Source organism: Tachysurus vachellii, chromosome 22 (genome assembly GCF_030014155.1).
Source record: "Tachysurus vachellii isolate PV-2020 chromosome 22, HZAU_Pvac_v1, whole genome shotgun sequence".
Lineage (NCBI taxonomy): Eukaryota > Metazoa > Chordata > Actinopteri > Siluriformes > Bagridae > Tachysurus > Tachysurus vachellii.
The window spans coordinates 6,620,001-6,640,772 of record NC_083481.1 but is presented as its reverse complement, the minus strand read 5'-3'; the positions used below and the strand labels follow the sequence as shown (position 1 = coordinate 6,640,772).

The following is a 20,772-nucleotide window of genomic DNA, read 5'->3' as shown; positions in this document are numbered from 1 at the left end:
ATTTATTTTTTATAAAGCAAATCAATCAAATTTCAAGTCGGTAAGCAATGAAAACAAACATGCAGGATAAAGTACTAGATCTCTCTCTCTCTCTCTCTCTCTCTCTCTCTCTCTCTCTCTCTCTCTTTTACACACACACTAAAAAGGATAATTTTTCACCATATTTTATCCTCTGGATATGTGTACATATGTATACATGCCAATATTCCAGCAGTGCAATATAACTAAAGGGAACTCTGGTGTTACACCATGACTTGTGTAACTTGACGTAATCTAACGTAATATATTCTAGATTACTAGGCTACAGAAGTTAGTTAGTTAATTAATACCAGATAAGACTTTTAAAAACAACAAACACAAAACAGAGTAAAAAAAAAACAGCTGATAAGCACAAAATACACAATAAACATAATCAAGTAAATAAAAGAAAAATTAAATTCAAGTTTCAATGATGGCAGAGATGCAGCATGGTACCAGACTATGAAGTTGTCTTTATTTCATTCTACTGGCGAGACCGCAGACTGATGTGCCTGTATTACCTTAATGAGCAGAAACGCTGACAAGCCAAACACAAATGCAATGTGCTTATCGATCAGCTCTTCAGCGCATTACTTAGGAACGGCCCATTATCTTTAAGCAGGAAGCCATTTGCTCAGATTATTCGCTGCGTATTGTTGAGACTACTAATGGTAGTGCCGTATAATGCATTTGCAAAGAAAAGAAAAAAGTTAGAGGTGAACAAAGACACTGAAAATTATCCATCTTATTTTGTCTCTCTATACTTATATTTACATTTTATATATCTCATGTGTGTGTTCTTTAACAAGGGCAGGAATTTTAGCATCTTATAAAATGCTCACTAATGAAATGGCTGAAAGTGACATTACTTATGTAACCACAAACGTAGGAAAATCACTTCAAGCCATGAAAACTATATTAAATGAAAACAATCAAGGCCTTTTTTATGAATAGACCAGGCCAAGTGTAGAGGTAACATCCTACCAGTTACAGTGTGCATTTATTTGGACTTGTATTATGTGTACTTTGTATTATCGTTCGATAAGAAATGCTTGCAGATGACTGACAGACAGACCGACAGATAGATAATATGAACACTGCCGATGTGATGATGATGATGATGATGATAAAGCTATTTTCAATGTATTTTTTTCCCAATATAACTGAATATGAGATATGCAAGGACTAGCAATTGGATGGATGGATGGATGGATGGATGGATGGATGGATAGATGGATGGGTGGATAGATAGATGGATGGATGGCTGGATGTGTAGATAGATAGCTGAATGGATGGATAGATGGATAAACCAGAAAAATAAACTATACAAATGTGTGCATTATGTACATTGTACTGTATGTACAACAGTAACCAGGGTAATATACAGTGTATGTACAGATAATGTGTATGTATATGGAGGTAAATACATTTTTAGAGTTAGAGACTCAAGTTTATAAGTCACACAGGAAACGTTCTACGAATTCAGAGACGGGTTACATACCTAACAGGAGAGTTGATTCAGATTATGGAAATCAATGATGTATATGTTTTGTCTATATATATTTTATACAGTTGTGTCTAGACAACCCAGCCATAAGCACTTAAAGGCTTTTAAGGCTGAGAATGCGAGACTGAAATCTGAACCGAACTGAAGAATGAAATGATTTTTTTCTCTCTCAGTTGTAATATGATGTAATGTACAAGCAAGAGGCAGTGTAAAACTGAAGATAAACACTAATACGATGACTGGTATGATGATATGAACGGGAAGCAGAAACGTAACACGTTTCCTGGTGACATGCTCCACACTCGAGCTGATGTTATGCAGGAAGCGCTGACTTCATTCCAAGGTCAGAGTCACGCTACATTTCAGGTAAACTCCACGCTAACATGGCTGTGTTTTTAAGCATGGAAGTACACCAAATGCTGTTTTCTATCATTTGTAACTGGATTGCACATTTTAAAGTGGCCTTACATTTAAAGTATGCCAATCTCATGGAAAATGAAGAGAAAAAGACAAAGATTTTCTTGTCCTGATCTTCTGAAATGTCAGCTGATGCAACTTCCTGTTGAGCAGGTGAAATATTTTATATGGGGTACATGTGTTGTGATAACCTAGTGGGAATTTGTACAAATACAATAAAATTTCTTTACTTTTTTTAAAGCAAAGTTGTAGATGACCTGCAATGCTGTAAAGTGCTGTAAAGGTATAACTTAAAAATATTCCTTAGCTTAGACTCATAGCTTATTAGCTGCCTCAATATCTCAGCGATCCAGCTTTAGAGAATAATACAAGGTCCTCAAAGTAGTGTGATGTCAGCTGTGATTTGGATCAGACCAGACTCAGCCTCGCAGCTACTCGTTCATGTGAAAGGAATCTGTTTAAACATTCAACGTGTGACTTTGAATAATTTGCATCCTTGAGCAGGTGAGAACAGCCGTTAAGAAGCGAGCTTGAAGCAGGACCTGGAGCTCTCAGCGCTGGGGTTTAGCACAAATGGGCTCTGACAAGTCACGCTGCCTTTGAGCCCTTTAACATTATAAGAACAGGAGCTGGGCACATTGGAACTCCATTGATTAAACAGTTTAAAAAAAAAAAAAGAAAAGGCGGTGATTTAAAAGCATATTCATTTTGGACTTTGGGAGATCTGAGGAAATGAGTGGTGATCCTACGTCAGATCTTTTTCTTTTTTTTTCTGGTTTAGAGGCAGTGCATGGAAAAAGCATAAAGATATTACAAATCACAGTGAGCACTGCAGGAGATTATGATAACAGCCTTTGTAAGTAGTGTTCTGAGAAGAAAGTGCAAATTCGCTCCCATATTTCACACAAAGCTTTTCACATTTGCTCAGGCTTTATAGCTGTAGTCTTTGTATTTAACAACATTTAAGGTTCCAGTGACACACTGCAAAAACAGAACTAGGACATGCTGTGACTCTAAAATCTCGACTTTATTATTAGGTCTTTTGTGAGTATTTTTTTTATTTTTATCGTTTTTAAAAAGGCAGCATTCGATATGTAAAAGATAACATGACTGACTCAAGAACAAGACTCGAGTCTTGGCTTATTATCCAGTGACTCATCTTAAAGAGTATTATTAAAATAAGCAATTAAACATAATGCCAGAAGCTGTTATAGGAAAATAATCAATAATGCGGTAGAGCGATGCCACATTAAAGTTATTTTCCAATAACTGTGCGTCCTTTTAGACAAGAGCAACATACCAGCAATTATTTATTCATTAAGGAATGATGCATAATTTATCTGATCCATTTATTCAGTTGAGGTTTTAAGTGTACATGTGCTGTGCAGAGTCTGAAAAATGGAAATAATTTATATATATATATATATATATATATATATATATATATATATATATATATATATATATATATAAAATCTTTTTTTTATTCAGTACTTCCCTTTAGAAGCGACATAAGATATAGCTTTCCCAGAAGACCAAATAACAATTTACACCAATCATCCTTTTCAAAAGTTTCTATGCCCTGGTTCTTACTGTATTGTGCTGCCTTTTATGTGTGTCCAGTGAATATGCGCAGCTTTTGTAACAGTTGTGTACGAGTCCATCAGTGGTCCTCAGTGTAAAATAATGGAACTCACTCAATTGCTGTTTTGCACACCAAATTTCAATACCTCATCAAACTGATGCTATTACACAAGTGTATATATGTTTACTTGAACGCTCTTTGTTTATAATCCTATATTTTTGCACGTTGTACTTAATAATATTCGGTACGTACACTGGTGGCGCTATTTTGTATTTTGTGTATTCGCCCTGTAGTGTTTTATATTGTCTGTTTATCTTTTGTATATTAAGTGCTTTTAATATAAGGTCGAAATGACAATAAAAGCTTGTTGGCTTGAAACTCAAAATCATATAGCTGCTGTTGGGAAAGTGGTCAAATATGCAGGATATGCTAGAAAACTAAATAACATGAAGGATCTGGAGGATTTCTGAAGAACAGTGGACAGTGAAAGTTGTTTGCTTCTCATTCCATAAAAACATTTTGGTCTACATTACATTACGGACAGAATATCCATGTTTTTCCAAAGTGTTTTGTGAAATTCCAAACTTTTTTCCCCCAAGTTTGGGAATTAGCCCTTAAATTTTGACTTTTATAATAGTAAAAGATAAAATAAAAGGTCAGAAATGTACCTCGAGTATGACAGTGCAGATTAGTTTGACACACTGGATGATGGCTTCTTGGCTCCCGGATATCGTCACACCTCGCTCTGTGGAGTTGGGAAGCAGATCTCCTGCAACCTGCACTTGTGCCCCGGTGCTCTGTTAGTGAAGGAATAATCCATTAATACACACATATTGCTTTCTTATTATTCACAGCTCAGTATTAGTTAGAAAGCCTGTGCAGTTAACATCATCACATGGTGTTACAATGAACAGTGACGTTTGCATTCCAACATCACAGAATCAAAGAATTACTTATAGCACTGTTGATAAAAATGCTTACAAAGCATCATTACCACTGTGTAAATAATAAGAAACAGAGTTATAAATGAGATATGCATATAGACTTCATAGAAAGTGTTATTAATTAGAGTTTTCCTTAATAAGCAAAAGACAGGCTGATGTACAGATAGCACTAAGTTCTGGCCTTGCTCAAGTTAACAAGCCATTAAAACAGAACATGTAAGTATTAGATCTGCCAGGATATTTTGATGGGTCTTTTTTTGGTGACTGCACACCTACTTAATCCAGAAATACACTATCTCAGGTACAACTTGTCCTCTGTAGAAGCCTTTTACCCACAGAACAAGATCTCAGCACCAATAAGTAAAGAATAAAACATGACCACGTTTGGTGTTATAGAAAATAAACTTGATTAATTACTTCAGATTAACTACTGACTCTATTACAACAGCAATTTGCCAACAGTTGAAAGCTAAAATTTGGTGTACTGCATAATTGTGTTCATTTCTATGTGGATTTTAATGATAATTGGGTTAGTTAAAAAACCGTAACCACCATTAATCAATCAATTTTCAGCAAGTCATTTGAGATACAGTCACAAATGTGCATCTATTGTCTGTTTATTTTTCAGTGGAACTTGGCAAGAACTGGCCACTGTTTGAGAAGCTGCAGACTGGTGGTACCCTAATGATTTTGCCCATATCTTGAGAGCCCAGAGACCTCTAGAGACTTTTCATTTTTCTTTGAATACCCAAACAAATTTGCCATACAGATGGTTGAGTTGCACCCAGTAATTTGCAAAATATGCAACACCTACTTATTCTTGTACCCAATCAAATGAAGAATTGATGTGTTATAAGGCAGGCTAACATGCATGCACACCATTTCGATACTAATATTCAATCAGGTCATCAAATGTTTAACGTTCAAGTAACAGAATTTCAATCAAAAAGAAAGCTTTGGTTAGTGTAGCAATTTCCAAGTTTGGGTGAAAAAATTAAATCCCCCAAGCCAAGCTCTTTTTTGGCTTTTCTCGTCCTTTCACCCTCCACTTTATTTACAGTTCGGTCACACAGGCTTTCAAGCCATGCAAGGGAAGAAGTCAGAAAAGGCAACAAAAAAGGTGAGGAGATTTTTGAACCAAAAAAAAAAAAAAACGATCAATGTGGATGACTTGAAAATAATAATCCAATAAAGGTTCTACTAATGCCTGAGTTCATCGGCAACCCATTTTTTTAACGTATCTCATCCGTTTCTTCCACCTTCCTCCATTTCCTGCATTAGCAACCACTCCAAAGTTAGCATGACCCGGCACGCGGCATTACCTCATCCCCAAGCCGACAGCAGAGACCATAAATGTAAAATAAATGGGTTTTTACTGGCATCCAGTCCCATGAAATATGCAGCAGAGTAAGCAGCCTGAACACACAAGCACCGGGTATTGCTCCTTAGAGGTCTTCTAGTGGAGGGAGAGGAAGAAGAAGGTGAGGTAGAGATATAAGTGTATTTCTGTGGCCCTTACCTCTCTGATCTCTTTGATTTTTGAGCCACCTTTTCCAATTAGAGAGCCACACTGGCTGGCAGGGATAACCAGTCGCAACGTGACTGGAGGCTTGCTGGTGACTGTGCCATTAGCCACCAGAGCAGCCAGGTCCTGAAATACAAAATAAGGTATTCGTAAGAAAACTGGCGTCTAGTTCACAGAACTTGGAGCAGAATAAAACGTGTGCTTTATACATTATGTGTAGTGTGTCTGATATAGTGAGTGAGGTATAATTAAAGAAAAAGCCCTGAAATTTGATCGTCTTAAAAACCATGTCAAAGGGAAAACCTCTCGAGGCTGTTCATATACCCCAGCACATTTGAAGATGTATCTGATACACACAACAATATTGATTCATTTCCTATAACAGCAGCTTGGACTTTACAGCTAAAACATAACCACCTACCCAAATCCCAATACCTAACCAGTTACTCACTTCTGACCTGAATATCTTTATCCGTTAAAATAATCTTAACTTCTTTGTAGCTGCCTGAATCAATTGTGGAACATTTTCAGACTGCCTCTGGCTTTCCCAAATGAGATCATTACTGAAATTTGAAGTGAAGACCTTGCGCATCGGATTCCGTGCTTGAAAATGGTTCTTCGCGGTAGAATTTAATCAGCCCTCCTTACCCCCAACCCTGCTTCACTGTTTGCCAATCAATATAACTTGCTGAAGGTTAGCAGCGATTGAACAAATTTGAACAAGGCTTGTGGCTGAGTATCAGATTGATTTCTATCTGTCAGGACTCTGCCTGGACTTTGGCCATGTGCCTTTTGTTTATGTTTCATGTTCACGTGTCTGCCCCGCCCTTGTCTTTTCCGCCCTGTCTCTGCACACCTGTCCCTCATGTTTATTGATTATTTGTATTATTTAGTTGAGCCGCGTTGCATTGTGCAGCGCGGAATCCTCGTCTTCATGTCTGGTTTTGTCTGTGTCCTGTTTCGTGTTTTTTAAGTTATTAAAATCCCTGTTTTTGTTAAGCTGTCCTGCATTTGGGTCCGTTTTTATCCCGCGTTCGCTGACACTATCACCAGGTAATGCATAATATTTACACATTCCACATCACAAGTGTTACCTTTTGAGGTTGTGCTTGATGCGCCTCTGGCATCAAGACCAGTCCTTAATCAAATGCTTCAGCAGAATGACTATGGAAAAGTGGCTTGAGCTCAGCAACCTGGGCCAATTTTTACGAACACACTTTGCACTTCGAAAGGAATGGATTTAAATGTCTATTAGTCTGGCGGCACAGTTTCAGAAGCTCTTTCTTTAATTAGGCCCGGCAATAAATACAAGTCCAAGTCAAGGCCCACCATCACTGCAATTAATTAGTGGGGAGCTGGATTCTTGCTGGGGTTTGAAATGTAAATAGCAACCACTGTCTCGCTGCCCATCAGCTTCTCCTCTGGCTATGTGAAGGGAATAATTATGACCTGACTAGGTGCCTTGAAATGGCACCCAACAAAGAATTTATACCTGCAATTGCGTTTCCACTGGGTTTGTTGGGGAGCTGTTGCATTCTGCATCCCTTTAATGTCCACAAATGGATTTAAGTAGAAAAAAGAGATGTATATGTTTCCGTAAACATAGTGGCAACCAAGTCATGTGACTGAAAGAGACTTTTCTGGTAAGGAACCATCAGGATTTCGTTTTATAATAAAATCTGTACTAAATATCAGCGTGGTTGTGATTTGGCCATGGGCACAAGCCACACAATAAGAAGCCACACAAAAGAAGCTGCCCTCTCTTTTACAGCATTGTATGTTAATTTGATCTTTCCTGTTAAAGGTGCTACTGGTAAAATAGGCATCCCTTCTTCTTTTTCATCTTTATCTGACTAGCTTTCATATATTTGCGTCCTCTTACAATGGTATTGATACTATCCTACTAACAGTTTTGAGCTACACAGTGTAAATTAACATGGTGAACAAAAACAAGTGGAGTGATACACACAGTGAAACCTCCCAATGTGGTGGTTATATTAAATGTAGGCACTCTTGGAACAATGCTTGTCCAATCAAATCGGTGAACCAGAACTAACTTTCTCCATGGTCATGAACAGCATGTGTCTTTCTAACTTCCCGAGGTCTGTTGGTGTCATATAATGTGCTAGCATGATGTCCAGGTCAATCCTTTCACCTTCTTCCTCCTCATCTACTTTCATAACCTGGTGAATGATCAATCATTCACAGAGATGGGGGACTCGAGTCATATGACCTGAGACTTGAGACTTCCTTGACAAATATTACAAAAAGACTCGACTTGACTTTGACTTGACATTCATGACTTGAGACGTGACTCGGACTTGAGTTAAATGATTCAGAGACGTGGGACTCGACTTGACTCGAGTCAGACTTAAGTCGCAGATTTGAGACTCGGGACTTGCTTGACAAATATTAAAAAAAGACTCGACTTGACTTTGACTTGACATTCATGACTTGAGACTTACTTGTGACTTGCACATGTGTGACTTACTCCCACCTCTGGTCATTTATTGTGACTTTAACCTCCAAAGGTCTACCTGAATTCTTCATTCTCTGGACTCCATTATCTGGAGCTGCTAAAACATTACCACAGCACCTCAGGATAAAACGTGATTTTCCTGTCTTGTGTCTTCACTGGAAATCTGTAATGATTTATACAGTCTTTTCAAAAGAAAGTTGTCTATATGCTGCTAACTGATGAGGGCATTCACATTCATTACTACTTTCCACAATGTTAACATTTTGACTTGTATGTTTTATGGTCCATTCAAGTTATGTCAGAAAGATTGAATGTTCAGGTTGAATGCACATGAAGTAGTAATTACTAGCTGGGGAAGCTGGATTTTCGGTGAGCTCAGAGTTCCTGAGTTGGGGGCGTGTCACGATGGAAAGCACGATGGAATTAATGGATGCGGCGTCTGAAGTCGAAGGTAAATTTGTTGAACTTGAATGTTTTACTTGTTTTAGAAGCTGACTTCAGTTAACATGTGTTTGGTTTATTCAGCAAGTTACTGACATACAAGCAAGCCGTTATTATTTAAGCACCTTTAAGATGGTTTGATTATTGCAATGTTGAATTTTGTATATTGATTTGTTTATCCCACTGTATTGTTTACAACATCATTATTAAAACCAGTTGCTGTATTTTTTTGGAGATAAGTGAAGGTACGCCGCCATCTTTGCTCTGACCAAAATGACTTGAAGTGAAGGCATCTTTGCTCTGACCAAAATGACTTGAACGCACCTCACCTACTAAATACGACCTTCGCAGGAGGACTTGAACGCACAGTAAATCTGCCTTAGGCTATAATTTGATTACTTAAATCTATTTTTGACAAGAATGAGAGGAAAGAGAAAGGAAACAAAATGAAGGACAGTTGTAAACTGCTTGACAGGGGTATTCACCTGAGGTATTTGGTTCAACTGTCTCATGGTATAAATTATAATTTCAATTCATTCATTCATTCATTCATTTTCTACCACTTATCCGAACTACCTCGGGTCACGGGGAGCCTGTGCCTATGTCAGGCGTCATTTTCCAGAGATGTCAATCAACCTACCATGCATGTCTTTGGACCGGGGGAGGAAACCGGAGTACCCGGAGGAAACCCCCGAGGCACGGGGAGAACATGCAAACTCCACACACACAAGGCGGAGGCGGGAATCGAACCCCCAACCCTGGAGGTGTGAGGCGAACGTGCTAACCACTAAGCCACCGTGCCCCCCACATAAGAAACATAATACAAGAAATTTGATATTATACGAAGATTAATATAATACAAAAATTAATATTAGATTTATATTTAAATGTGCTTGTAGTTATTCCCAATGAACAAGCCTGAGATGACTGAGGCGACTGTGGCAAGGAAAAACTCCCTTAGACGGAAGAGGAAGAAACCTTGAGAGGAACCAGACTCAAAAGAGAACCTCATCCTCATTTGATTAATATTTTATATTTAAAGAGCATTTACCAATACATATTGTCCCAAAGCAGTGGTCTGGATGTAGATTTACTTCACTAATAAGTAATCCAGAGATTATATTGCTGAGGAGAAAGTTCATGAGAGGATGAACATAAGGAAAATACCTTAAGAGGAAGCAGACTCAAAACAAACCCATCCTCTGGTGGGTGACTGTGGACTGTAGGATTATAAATCATTTCTCTTTACAAGTGTATGATATAAAGGAAAACAGTGCTAGGTGTGTTGAAAGGAGTCAAATTGTAGGTTGACGCTAAATTAGAAATTCAAGTTGATTATATTGAGGAAAGATCATCTTCTGACGCAAGGGTGAAATTTGGGCATAAATTTTGGCTTGTTTTTAAACTAAGCTGATGGAACTGGGGCTTGTCAACCGCTGGCACACATTTTAGTTGTAATTCTATAGAAAGAAGCTGCAATGTGGGTGGAATATTTGCTGCTTTTAAACAGCACTGACTCTTTTTGGTCACAACAACAAAAATACTTGACATTAAGTAAAAGTAGCAAGAGATATAACAATATAAAGAGATTTATAACATGTTGAAACGACGATATTTCATTCCTTAGATTCCAATGTTGCAATGGGACTGAAAATAACAACTCTGCTATTTTGGGAATATTCATCAGCACACAATGTGACCTCTTACTACAACTGTGGCTTTGTACAGTCATGCAGCTTAACTTCTCCCCTTAAAGCTCAAAGACAAACAATCACCTCACTGAGATTTCAACAACCATTCTATCTATATTCCATCTTTATTACAGATGAGAATAATAAATCTAGTCTAGATATCAAGCTAGACTTGTTATATAGATGGTCCCAGCTAGGTCTGGTAAAGCGTTGCTGTGGTTACGGGGTGCTTGAGCTGCTTTTTTTTTTTTTTTCTTCACAGATCAGCAAAAAAAAGGTGCTCCAGAAGGTGTTTTTTTTTTTCTACAAGAAAAAAAGCCAAGTGTGAAAGGAACCTATGGCGTTCCAGTCAGCGCTTTTTCTGGGGGGGGGAAAAAAGCCACTTCAACAGTTATCGAATGACAGCATGCCTTCACAACAAGCCTTGATACAAGAAGACGTTAAGAATTGCTTGAAAGACTCCATCAAACAATTCTTTCTGCAAACACACACAAGCTGTTTTTTTTTTTGTTTTTTTGTTTGTTTTAGAACGAGTCAATTATAAATCAGTTCGTTCCAGTTCTCTAATCTGATTGGTCAAACTGTGAGGAAAAAAAAGAGAGCCCGTATTTTATCCGTATTGTGTATGAAATGTCAGTTCATAATTTGTTTACAAAACTGTTGTATAAAAGCAATGTCACACTCGCAGTCGCACGGTTATATTTACTATAGCGAATATTCAGTAAATCCGTTCTCTTGCTAATGATATTGCTTTTTTTTAAACCACAGAACAGTGAAATCCTCAAATCTGATTCAGATCTTGATTCATTTTCTTCTGACAACAAATTTCTGTAAATCAAATGTCATTGTTTCTACTAACTGTTATGGACTTGTGTAGCAGATGATCCATATAAAGGCTATTAATAAAGATTTAACATCAATATTCATTCATTCATTTTCTACCGCTTATCTGAACTACCTCGGGTCACGGGGAGCCTGTGTCTATCTCAGGCGTCATCGGGCATCAAGGCAGGATACACCCTGGACGGAGTGCCAACCCATCGCAGGGCACACACACACTCTCATTCACTCACGCAATCACACACTACAGACAATTTTCCAGAGATGCCAATCAACCTACCATGTATGTCTTTGGACCGGGGGAGGAAACCGGAGTACCCGGAGGAAACCCCTAAGGCACGGGGAGAACATGCAAACTCCACACACACAAGGCGGAGGCGGGAATCGAACCCCCAACCCTGGAGGTGTGAGGCGAACGTGCTAACCACTAAGCCTCCGTGCCCCCTAACATCAATATAAGACATTTAATTTAACAGTAAGATGCGTAATTATTGATATGGTGCAGCTTATTTAACATTTATGGGCGGAGTCTTCAGTGTCAGTGCTTTATAATAGTATAAGTGAGTATAAAAAGTTAGACTTTATGCAAAAAAAGTGGCAGTGTGTTCTGAATTTTATAAATAATACAAATGCCAAATCTCTCTGATTTGGAACGATCGTTGTGCTGTGCAATGATTAAACCCAGTAGCAAGGATGCCTACTAGTGACTCCATCGTAGTGACATTTTTATACTTTGTCTTTTTTTAAATTCAAGCAAAAAAAGATGCTGGGAAAAAAAGCATTTGTTTATAGCTACAGGAAGAAACTTTATTGTAATTTAATGTAACGCTAAACATTTAACTGTGATGCAAAGTCACAACACAACAGCGTGTACTGATCTGAAGTGACGTGTAATAATCACCACAGAGCTACCCTTTCCTATCACCACCATTCTGTACTTCTTTCTAGGCACAGGGTGAAAAACTTATGCTTCAGCCTTGTGCATGTTGTGTTGCTTCTTGAGTTTTATTACTGTGTTGTTTCTGAAACCGCACTGAGAGCTTTGGTAAAGCGCCACCCGAGCCATCACGCATTCCTCTGTGCCCTTTAAATCCACTTCAGCAATAAAATTTTAAGCATGTTTGAGGTGGATCAAGCCTCTAAATAAATCTATGTGTATATATAAAAAGATTCTGAAGCTATGATGTGCATCATGCATTAGGTATGAGTCAAATCTTGACCCTGCTGCTGCCTCCGAGGTTTCTATGACAACTCCTTCATTTCTGACCAGGCCACGCTGAGTTGCAGGAAGAATCCCAGCAGCTTGTTAATGAGCTGCACCCGGCCACATGTGTGTAAAGGAAATAATGGGATTGGTGTGAGGAGCGAGGCAGCAAGGCAAAGTTCTTGACAGAGGCGTGATTGAGGCGGAGGAGTCGTTACGGCGTATCGGGTGGATTCTATGTATGGCTTAGGGAAGAGGAAGCCTGAGATGGTTTGACAGAATTGGGTGTGTTGTACTTAATGGTGCGTCACTTGGAAATAATAACTAGGGGGCATTTTGTGAAATTGTGAAATCGAGCACTCAAGCACATAAAAGCACATTCAGATTCCTCAACATTTTAAATAAACAGGCTGATATGTAAAATGTAGCTTTACAATTAGAGGTCACTCCATGACATACGAATTATAACTATATGAATATTCATAGTGGGTGTGGCCATAAATCAGAAGGTTTTATTGTGTGTGTGTTTGTGTGTGTGTGTGTGTGTGTTTGTGTGTGTAGGATTGTTAATATTTTAAAAATTCAGCTTACAGTCAGTATTTTTGTTTGGGATATATTTAAAAGGTATCCAATATATATAACAAATTTGGTTCTATTTTGTAAAATATAACACAACCCTGACCAGGATGAAGGAATAAAGGAATGAATGCAGTAGGTACATTCTAGACCAAAGTGTGTGTGTGTGTGTGTGTGTGTGAGATCTCTCTCTCCCTTACCTCCTCCAGCTTTATCGTGATCATGGTGAAGGCCCGGAACACACATTCTGTGGGACCGGTGATGGTGATGATCCGTTCAGGACAAGAACCCTCGGAGATGTTAATGCGTGCGCTGCTCTGTTAGGATAGAGAGAAAAATAGAAAGGAGCAGAGAAATATTAGCAGTGATATGTCTACCACCTCCATATATATATATGTGTGTGTGTGTGTGTGTGTGTGTGTGTGTGTCCAGTCCTGTCTCATCTATCAGATGCTTTTTACATTCCTGTGTCTTTAGCACCTCTGTTGGCCAGCATTGGGGCTCTGAAATAGAAATATGCTAGCAGAAGTGTGCATGTGTGTGTGTGTGAGAGTAGGCATGTGTGATAAAAGATGTCTGGATGCCCCTGCTTTCATTATGCATAAAACAGACTGATAGAGAGTTGTCCGTACTAGTGTTTTTTTTTTTTTTTTCTTAAATAGAAGACTATTTTTAAATCATGACAATGAGTACAAATGTGTGTGTGTTTCTTTCTGCTCGTGTGCTCCCTGACTCATTCTCTAGTGTGTGTGTGTGTGTGTCTGTGTGTGTCTGTGTGTATGACTCAAGAAATTGCTGTGCTATGCTGGACTGTGTGAATCATCCTCCTGCAGGCCCCCTGCTGCCTCTCTCCATTAACACTGATCACTCCATCAATCTCATACACACACACACACACACACACACACACACACACACACACACACACACACACACACACGCACACACTCTGGCTTCATGCATATGCCACACAGTTGTGCTACACAAACACTGTAGAGCTGCCATTTCAGAAACAGTGGTGACTCAGTTGTGTGGCACAATGGGACGAGTGAATAAAGACAGGCTTCTCCTCACCTCACCTCACCTGTTTATCTGAGCTGCATTTGTAGAATATGTGATTTGTTGCTTGGTTTCAAAAGAACTGCATTCTTGCATAAAACTAGTACTGAATGTGTTATTAGGTGGGATGTGGTATCTCTGTGGTTAAGGTATTGGGCTACTGATTAAAAGGCTGTGAGTTTGAAAACCAGGCCCACCAAGATGCCACTCCTGGGCCCCTGAGCAAGGTCCTCAATTGCTCAGCTGTATAAATGAGATAAATGTAAGTCGCTCTGGATAAGAGATTTCTCTGTTTTGATTCTTAATAAAACTCTGATTCTTTTTTCCTTAGAGCATCCAAATAAACTAAATCCAAGAAACTAAGTTTTTTTTTTTTTTTTTTTATCAATAGGCCAAAAAATGTTTTAGGAATTTCTCTGTTTTGTTGTATTAAGTTATGTTATATAAGAATTTGTGGATTTTTAGAAGTATTTCTGTTTATTCCTAGTCTAGTGGGGCAATATGTTCATAAAAAAAAAAAAAAAAAAGTTTTTTCTTCAAAGAAATTCATTCATTCATTCATTCATTCATCTTCTACCGCTTATCCAAACTATCTCGGGTCACGGGGAGCCTGTGCCTATCTCAGGCGTCATCGGGCATCAAGGTAGGATACACCCTGGACGGAGTGCCAACCCATCGCAGGGCACACACACACACTCATTCACGCACGCAATCACACACTAGGGACAATTTTCCAGAGATGCCAATCAACCTACCATGCATGTCTTTGGACCTGGGGAGGAAACCTAATTTTCCAGAGATGCCAATCAACCTACCATGTATGTCTTTGGACCGGGCGAGGAAACCGGAGTACCCGGAGGAAACCCCCGAGGCATGGGGAGAACATGTAAACTCCACACACACAAGGCGGAGGCGGGAATCGAACCCCCAACCCTGGAGGTGTGAGGCGAACGTGCTAACCACTAAGCCACCATGCCCCCCTCACAGAAATTCAATTACTTCAAATCATCAAACCCATTTCTGTTCTCTGAGAAGCCCCAAGTATCTAAAATTGAAAGCCCTAAAATTCTTTTCAAGGTTACTTGACTAACTTCCCATAGTTTGATTTGTGTAATAATTTGTGCAGTGATGGAAGTGTACAGGTAAAAAGGGTTAAAAACAGAAAGAATTAAATAAGAAGTATTAAATATAATGTGAAATATATTACCGCACAAGTTCAGTGTGCAGAATGACTGTGAAGGAAACGAGTCTTTGTGGAATCCTACAGGCGCTGACGATCAAGATGGACACGTCTATGCTGAGGAGTCTGATGGCCTGAGGGAAGAAGCTCCTCCTGAGATTCTCTGTTTTTAGCCTTCAGACTATGAAAATGCCTGATGTTGCCTGATGTTCAGCAACAGGCTGTATAGACAGTTCTAGGAGCGGGTGGGGGTTGGATTGTCTACATGATTTAACCTAGTAAGAGGAGTAATAACAGGGAATAACTTCATTTTCTTTTCTTCATCTAGCTTGTCATACGGCTAGCTATCTCTATTTAGCTTAGTCAGAATTTGGCTAAGGACACTGAAGATTTCAGGTGTCTAGATAATAAATGTAAGACCTGTCCGGCTGATACAACGTGTTCCAGCCAGTAGAAACACACTTTCCTTGATGGATATTACTGCAGAAAAGGTCTGGCCTTTTTCAAACTAATGGAATAAAACCGTTCTCGTCTAGATCTCGTCTCCGTACCGCCTTTAAGACCCAGCTTTTTTAGCAGCATGGGAATGATGCAGCCGTTTTCAGGTTCCGCTGTGTCTGCAGCTTGATTACATTTATGGCTTAGCACTTGAAAGGCTATTTCTTGCTTATTGCTTAACATTTGTAAAATTTATTCCTGCAATATACGGCAATGGCTCGGCAACAGCCAAGATGATATTTTTTCTTTCTTTCAAAGCTGCCAGATGTTTGTAGGCCACCAGATGGTTTCTTGACCCTCACTTTGTGACCTCCTTTTGACCTCTGCTTAACCTCATGGTTTACATTTACATTTCTGGTATTTAGCAGACGTCCTTATCCAGAGTGACTTACATTTTACGTATCTCATGGTTTCTAGCTAGCCATCTCTATTCCTATCATTTCCATCCATCTCAAACTGTCAGCTCTTAACACTCCAGTTCTCTGTTAGACAGTCTGACTGTCGCTTTCAGCTCATATCCAATACAACACTCCTGCTTAGGATTTTTATAGATGTACCAACCCTACCAGAGTACTCCAGATTCGGTGTTGTCCATTCCCACTCACCAATGGGACCGCAAGCGACATTTCAGCATTTGATGTTATGGTAATATTCTGCTACAACTTCCAAATTTTGGTCCAGTTCTGGTCCATGTCATAAATCTACCTTCTCATCAGTCTCATTGTTCTCACCATCAGATTTGGAGGATCATTTCATGGTGGTTCGGAGGCCAGGTATAAGTCTGATCCAGCACTGGGTCATCACTAATTTTCTATTTGTGCTCAACTTTCAGAGAATCTAACATCAAGTCATTATCTTACACGTCCTCATATTTCTCTTTCCTCTACTAAACTTCAGGGCCTGTATTCATGGAACTTCTTAGTGCAAAGATTTACTCCTACTGATGAAATTCTAAGAAAATTCGTAGAAATGTTATATACGATATAGCCTCAAATATCTTAACTATCTTATAATAGACCATATTTTAAAAGCACTCCTAATTATTTATTTTTTTATTGGACAACAATCACAGTCTTCAAAAGAATGCGTCTTGCCTAGCAACAGGGTTAAGCCCCGCCTCGTCTCTAAGATAAAGGTTTTTGAATTCCTTGCTAAGATTTGCCTGAATCACTCTTAAGCTAATTTTCCTAGATAGAAATGTCTAAGCTAAATAAGGAGCTTTCTGAGATCATTCTTAGAATCTTTATGAATACGGACCCGGACCTCTTAACCTCTATTTCTTCGTCTTTTAACTGAAACTGAAAACCGTTCTGTTCTCTCAGCACAAAGATGCAGAATTAATTTGTTAAATACTTTCATTTAAAAAACGTGACGCATTCCAAACCAAAGTGTGTTAGACATGACATTCCACCATCTTCGGTTAAGCCATAAAATGTGGGGGATGTGGTAGCCTAGTGATTAAGGTGCTGGACTACCAATCGGAAGGTTGTGAGTTCAAATCCCATGTCCAACAAGCTGCCACTGCTGGGCCCCTTAACAAGACTCTTAACCCTCAATTGCTTAGTTGTACATAAAAGAAGAGATAAAAAATGTAAGGCGTTCTGGATTAGGGCGTCTGCTAAGTGTAATAAAAACATTATGGAAGCATGTTGTGAAGGAGTAAATGTAGGATACGGCCTGGAAAGTGAAGTACATTTTCCACAGACATAGTCAGGATTGCCAAGTGAGCAGTTTTCCCACTGAACTGGGATACTTTTGGCTGAGAGTTGACTTTTTTCCTGGGATGCATGTTTTCTCAACAATGCATGTGATTTTCCTACTTACTGTATGCTAAACTAAATTTAAAACCACTTATAATTACTAGACTGAATGCTGTCGATCGATTCGTCGTAGTATTTCTGCAAACCAGTTCCCCTGTGAAATCTCACGAGGATGTTGTCTCTGATAGAAACTGCAACTATATTAAATTTAAGTGACGAAATCATGTTGGATGTAGGAAATCTAATCGTGTTAATGTTACTCAACTCACTCGCACTGACCTGCTATATATACGCACTTTAATTAAGCACATTTAACAAGCTTTTTTAGCACTCGCATTTTTACATGCAATAAAATGCTAGAAAAAGTCTTGATCATTTTCTCAGAAGTCCTTGCTTTATTTTTCATAGTCTGAATTAATGAGTTATAATGATCCTGTTATGCTTTTGACTTATGAAATGATGCTATCTGACACTATTTAGCCTGGATAACTGAGCTTCCAGAAAACAGCAAGAAAGGACTGAGCAGCATACTGGAGCTTTGACTTGCCCTGTAAACTGGTTAATGAGATTGCTTTGTGCACCCTTCATGTCACAGGATATTAATTCAAGAGCACAGAAAAAGTGTTAATTTTACATCAGGACTTATCAGTTTTTGTTTTCTTTTTTGTTTTATAAATGAAGCAGACACTTAAATTGAGCCATGGTCATGCCTGTTAATTGTGAAAATGGTGCTTGATCGCTAATTAGGGAGGCTATAAGTGTGTGTGTGTGTGTGTGTGTGTGTGTGTGAGAGAGAGAGAGAGACAGAGAGAGAGAGAGAGAGCACATAAGTGTGAGGGAAAGAGAGAGAGCATAAGCGTGAGATACAGCACGCTAGAAAGAGAAAGAGAGAGAGAGAGCAGTATCTGTTTTCTGTCTTCTGTATTACGAAGTCAAAATCATTAGTCTTCATTTCTTGGTGGCAGCGAGCGCATGTCTGTCAAACACATTTTTATCCTCTCTGCATGCACGTGTGTATGTGTGTGTGTGTGTGTGTGTGAGTCTAGGTGTGTGGGTGAATGAGAGTAAAAGAGAGGGAAGCATCTTTTCAGGAGTTCCTGCTTCACATCAGTGGCTTTACAGGCAAAATGAAAAGGCATTTTTTATGTGCCAGGGCACTGAGCACACACACACACACACACACACACCTGAGCTTTTCTTTGCATACACACACACGCGCGCACACACCTGAGCTTTTCTTTTTCGCAAAATCTGTTTGCGTTTGGAGAGTGGTCTTGAAACACCTCATTTAACAGTTCTATATAGAGTGTGTGTGTGTGTGTGTGCACACATACTCTATGTATGTGTGACACAGTAGTCCTTGAGATGATGGGCTTCATTTACATATTCATGCTCTCTCTCTATCTCGTGTTGTGTTGTCTTGTTAGTGTCGATGTGAAACACGCTTTGTTCTGTGTTCTGTCTTTTCTCTGTCACTGCCCAAAACCAGCTCACTGAACTTTTAATGTGGCTATGTGCCAAACGAGCTTCAAACAAGTCCCATTTCCTCTTTGGTTTGAATAAAGCACAACACACACACACACAAACACACACTCTCTTCTGGCAGATTCTGGATGCCCTACCTCCTCTCGTATCCTCTTCACCGTTTCTCCTTTCTGTCATAAACAAAGAAGAGAATGATTTATTTACATGAAAGCACATTTCTACTGAAATACCCAACAAAACAATGTACAAACTCAATACACATGAATTAAATAAACCCATGCACAAGAGGGACGAAGAAGGAATATAAAAATTGTAGTCGATATTTTTAAACTGTGTATGAATGGAGTTAGGGAAACGAGTTTTAACTGTGTTACGAGTTTACAATCAAATTTCATTAGAATGATGAAATTATGAGAATGAATGAAAAGCTATGATGAGTATTTTTGTCCTGATTGTCACTTGGGACAAGGTGAAGGTTCATAAGGAGCTTAATTCTTGAATATGTTTCTAGTAGTATATTTCATAACCGCTATTTCATACGAATGTGTATTGCAGAACTTACGCAGACAAATTGTGTTCTTTAACATAAATAACTGTTGGTACGGTGACACCTTCTGCAGTGTTCACTTAACATCTATGGAATGAGTCTCCAGTGTCTCCAGTATTTTTTTTTGTTTTTTTTCCCCCCAAAATAAATTATAACATATTACAGTTACAAGGTTTTGTGTATGGAGTATCTAATTGTAGAGGCAGGGTGTGGTCTAACATCAGCAGCAGACAGTCGAACTTGAAGTTAATGTTTGATGATTCTGACGTGCATGATCAGTGATTTTACTTGTGTGTGCTATATTTGTCTTTTTAGACAAAAAAAAAGATAATGCTTTGATCCAGAGAGAAAGAAAGAGAGCTGACAGAGGTAGCACAAAAAAAAAACAGTGACGATGCGAAGAAAGCCCTGGAATATTGGAACAGTTTTTTTTTTTGTTGTTGTTGTTTTTTTTCACTGAGCTCAGAAAGCACACTGAAATGCACGGAGCCCAAAGCTCTGCCCTTGTCACTAGTCCTCCTTCCTACCAACCTTCATACATTCTCCATATCATCTATATGTAGAGGCTGTAGTTAAATTTGCAAAAATTACATATAGTTTATAGTATTCAATGATTTCCCCCAATTTTCTTGAAAGGTGCCAATACTTTTAAGAGGTGAGACTTGGATCTTGATATTAGGAATCAATTTATTTGGAGCATGTTGTAAAGTCTAAAAGGGCCAGTAAAAAAAAAAAAAAAAAAATCAATAATCAGGCCTTGGGCACAAAAGCAGACGGTGTCTAACCTAAATATAGTGTTTTATGACATCCTGTTATACTGTAAATCTCCCTTGCTTACACAAGCAAGACATACAACCCCCTCATAGCTAAGCAACATGAAAATAAGCCTCAAAATATCTTTGATGTGAGGAGAGACCGAGACTGTTGACATTTTGTCAGGGACACACACCTGTGCTACATATTACTATGCTACATGACCGCAGCTTTTAGATTGTTTCCCTTAATCCAACATTAAT

General features: G+C 38.8%; 1 protein-coding gene across 5 annotated transcripts in view; it reads right to left on the bottom strand.

Moving 5' to 3' along the window:
• The window catches only part of pcbp4 (poly(rC) binding protein 4), a 91,158-nt gene that overhangs the window by 21,268 nt on the left and 49,118 nt on the right, over positions 1-20,772 (bottom strand). For all 5 annotated transcript variants that reach the window (XM_060858472.1, XM_060858473.1, XM_060858474.1 and 2 more), the window contains exons 4-7: positions 19,347-19,379; positions 13,428-13,544; positions 5,991-6,122; positions 4,196-4,324 (exon numbers count right to left, since the gene is read on the bottom strand). In XM_060858472.1, coding sequence (XP_060714455.1) covers positions 4,196-4,324; positions 5,991-6,122; positions 13,428-13,544; positions 19,347-19,379 — 411 coding nt within the window. The remainder of the gene's footprint in view (positions 1-4,195; positions 4,325-5,990; positions 6,123-13,427; positions 13,545-19,346; positions 19,380-20,772) is intronic.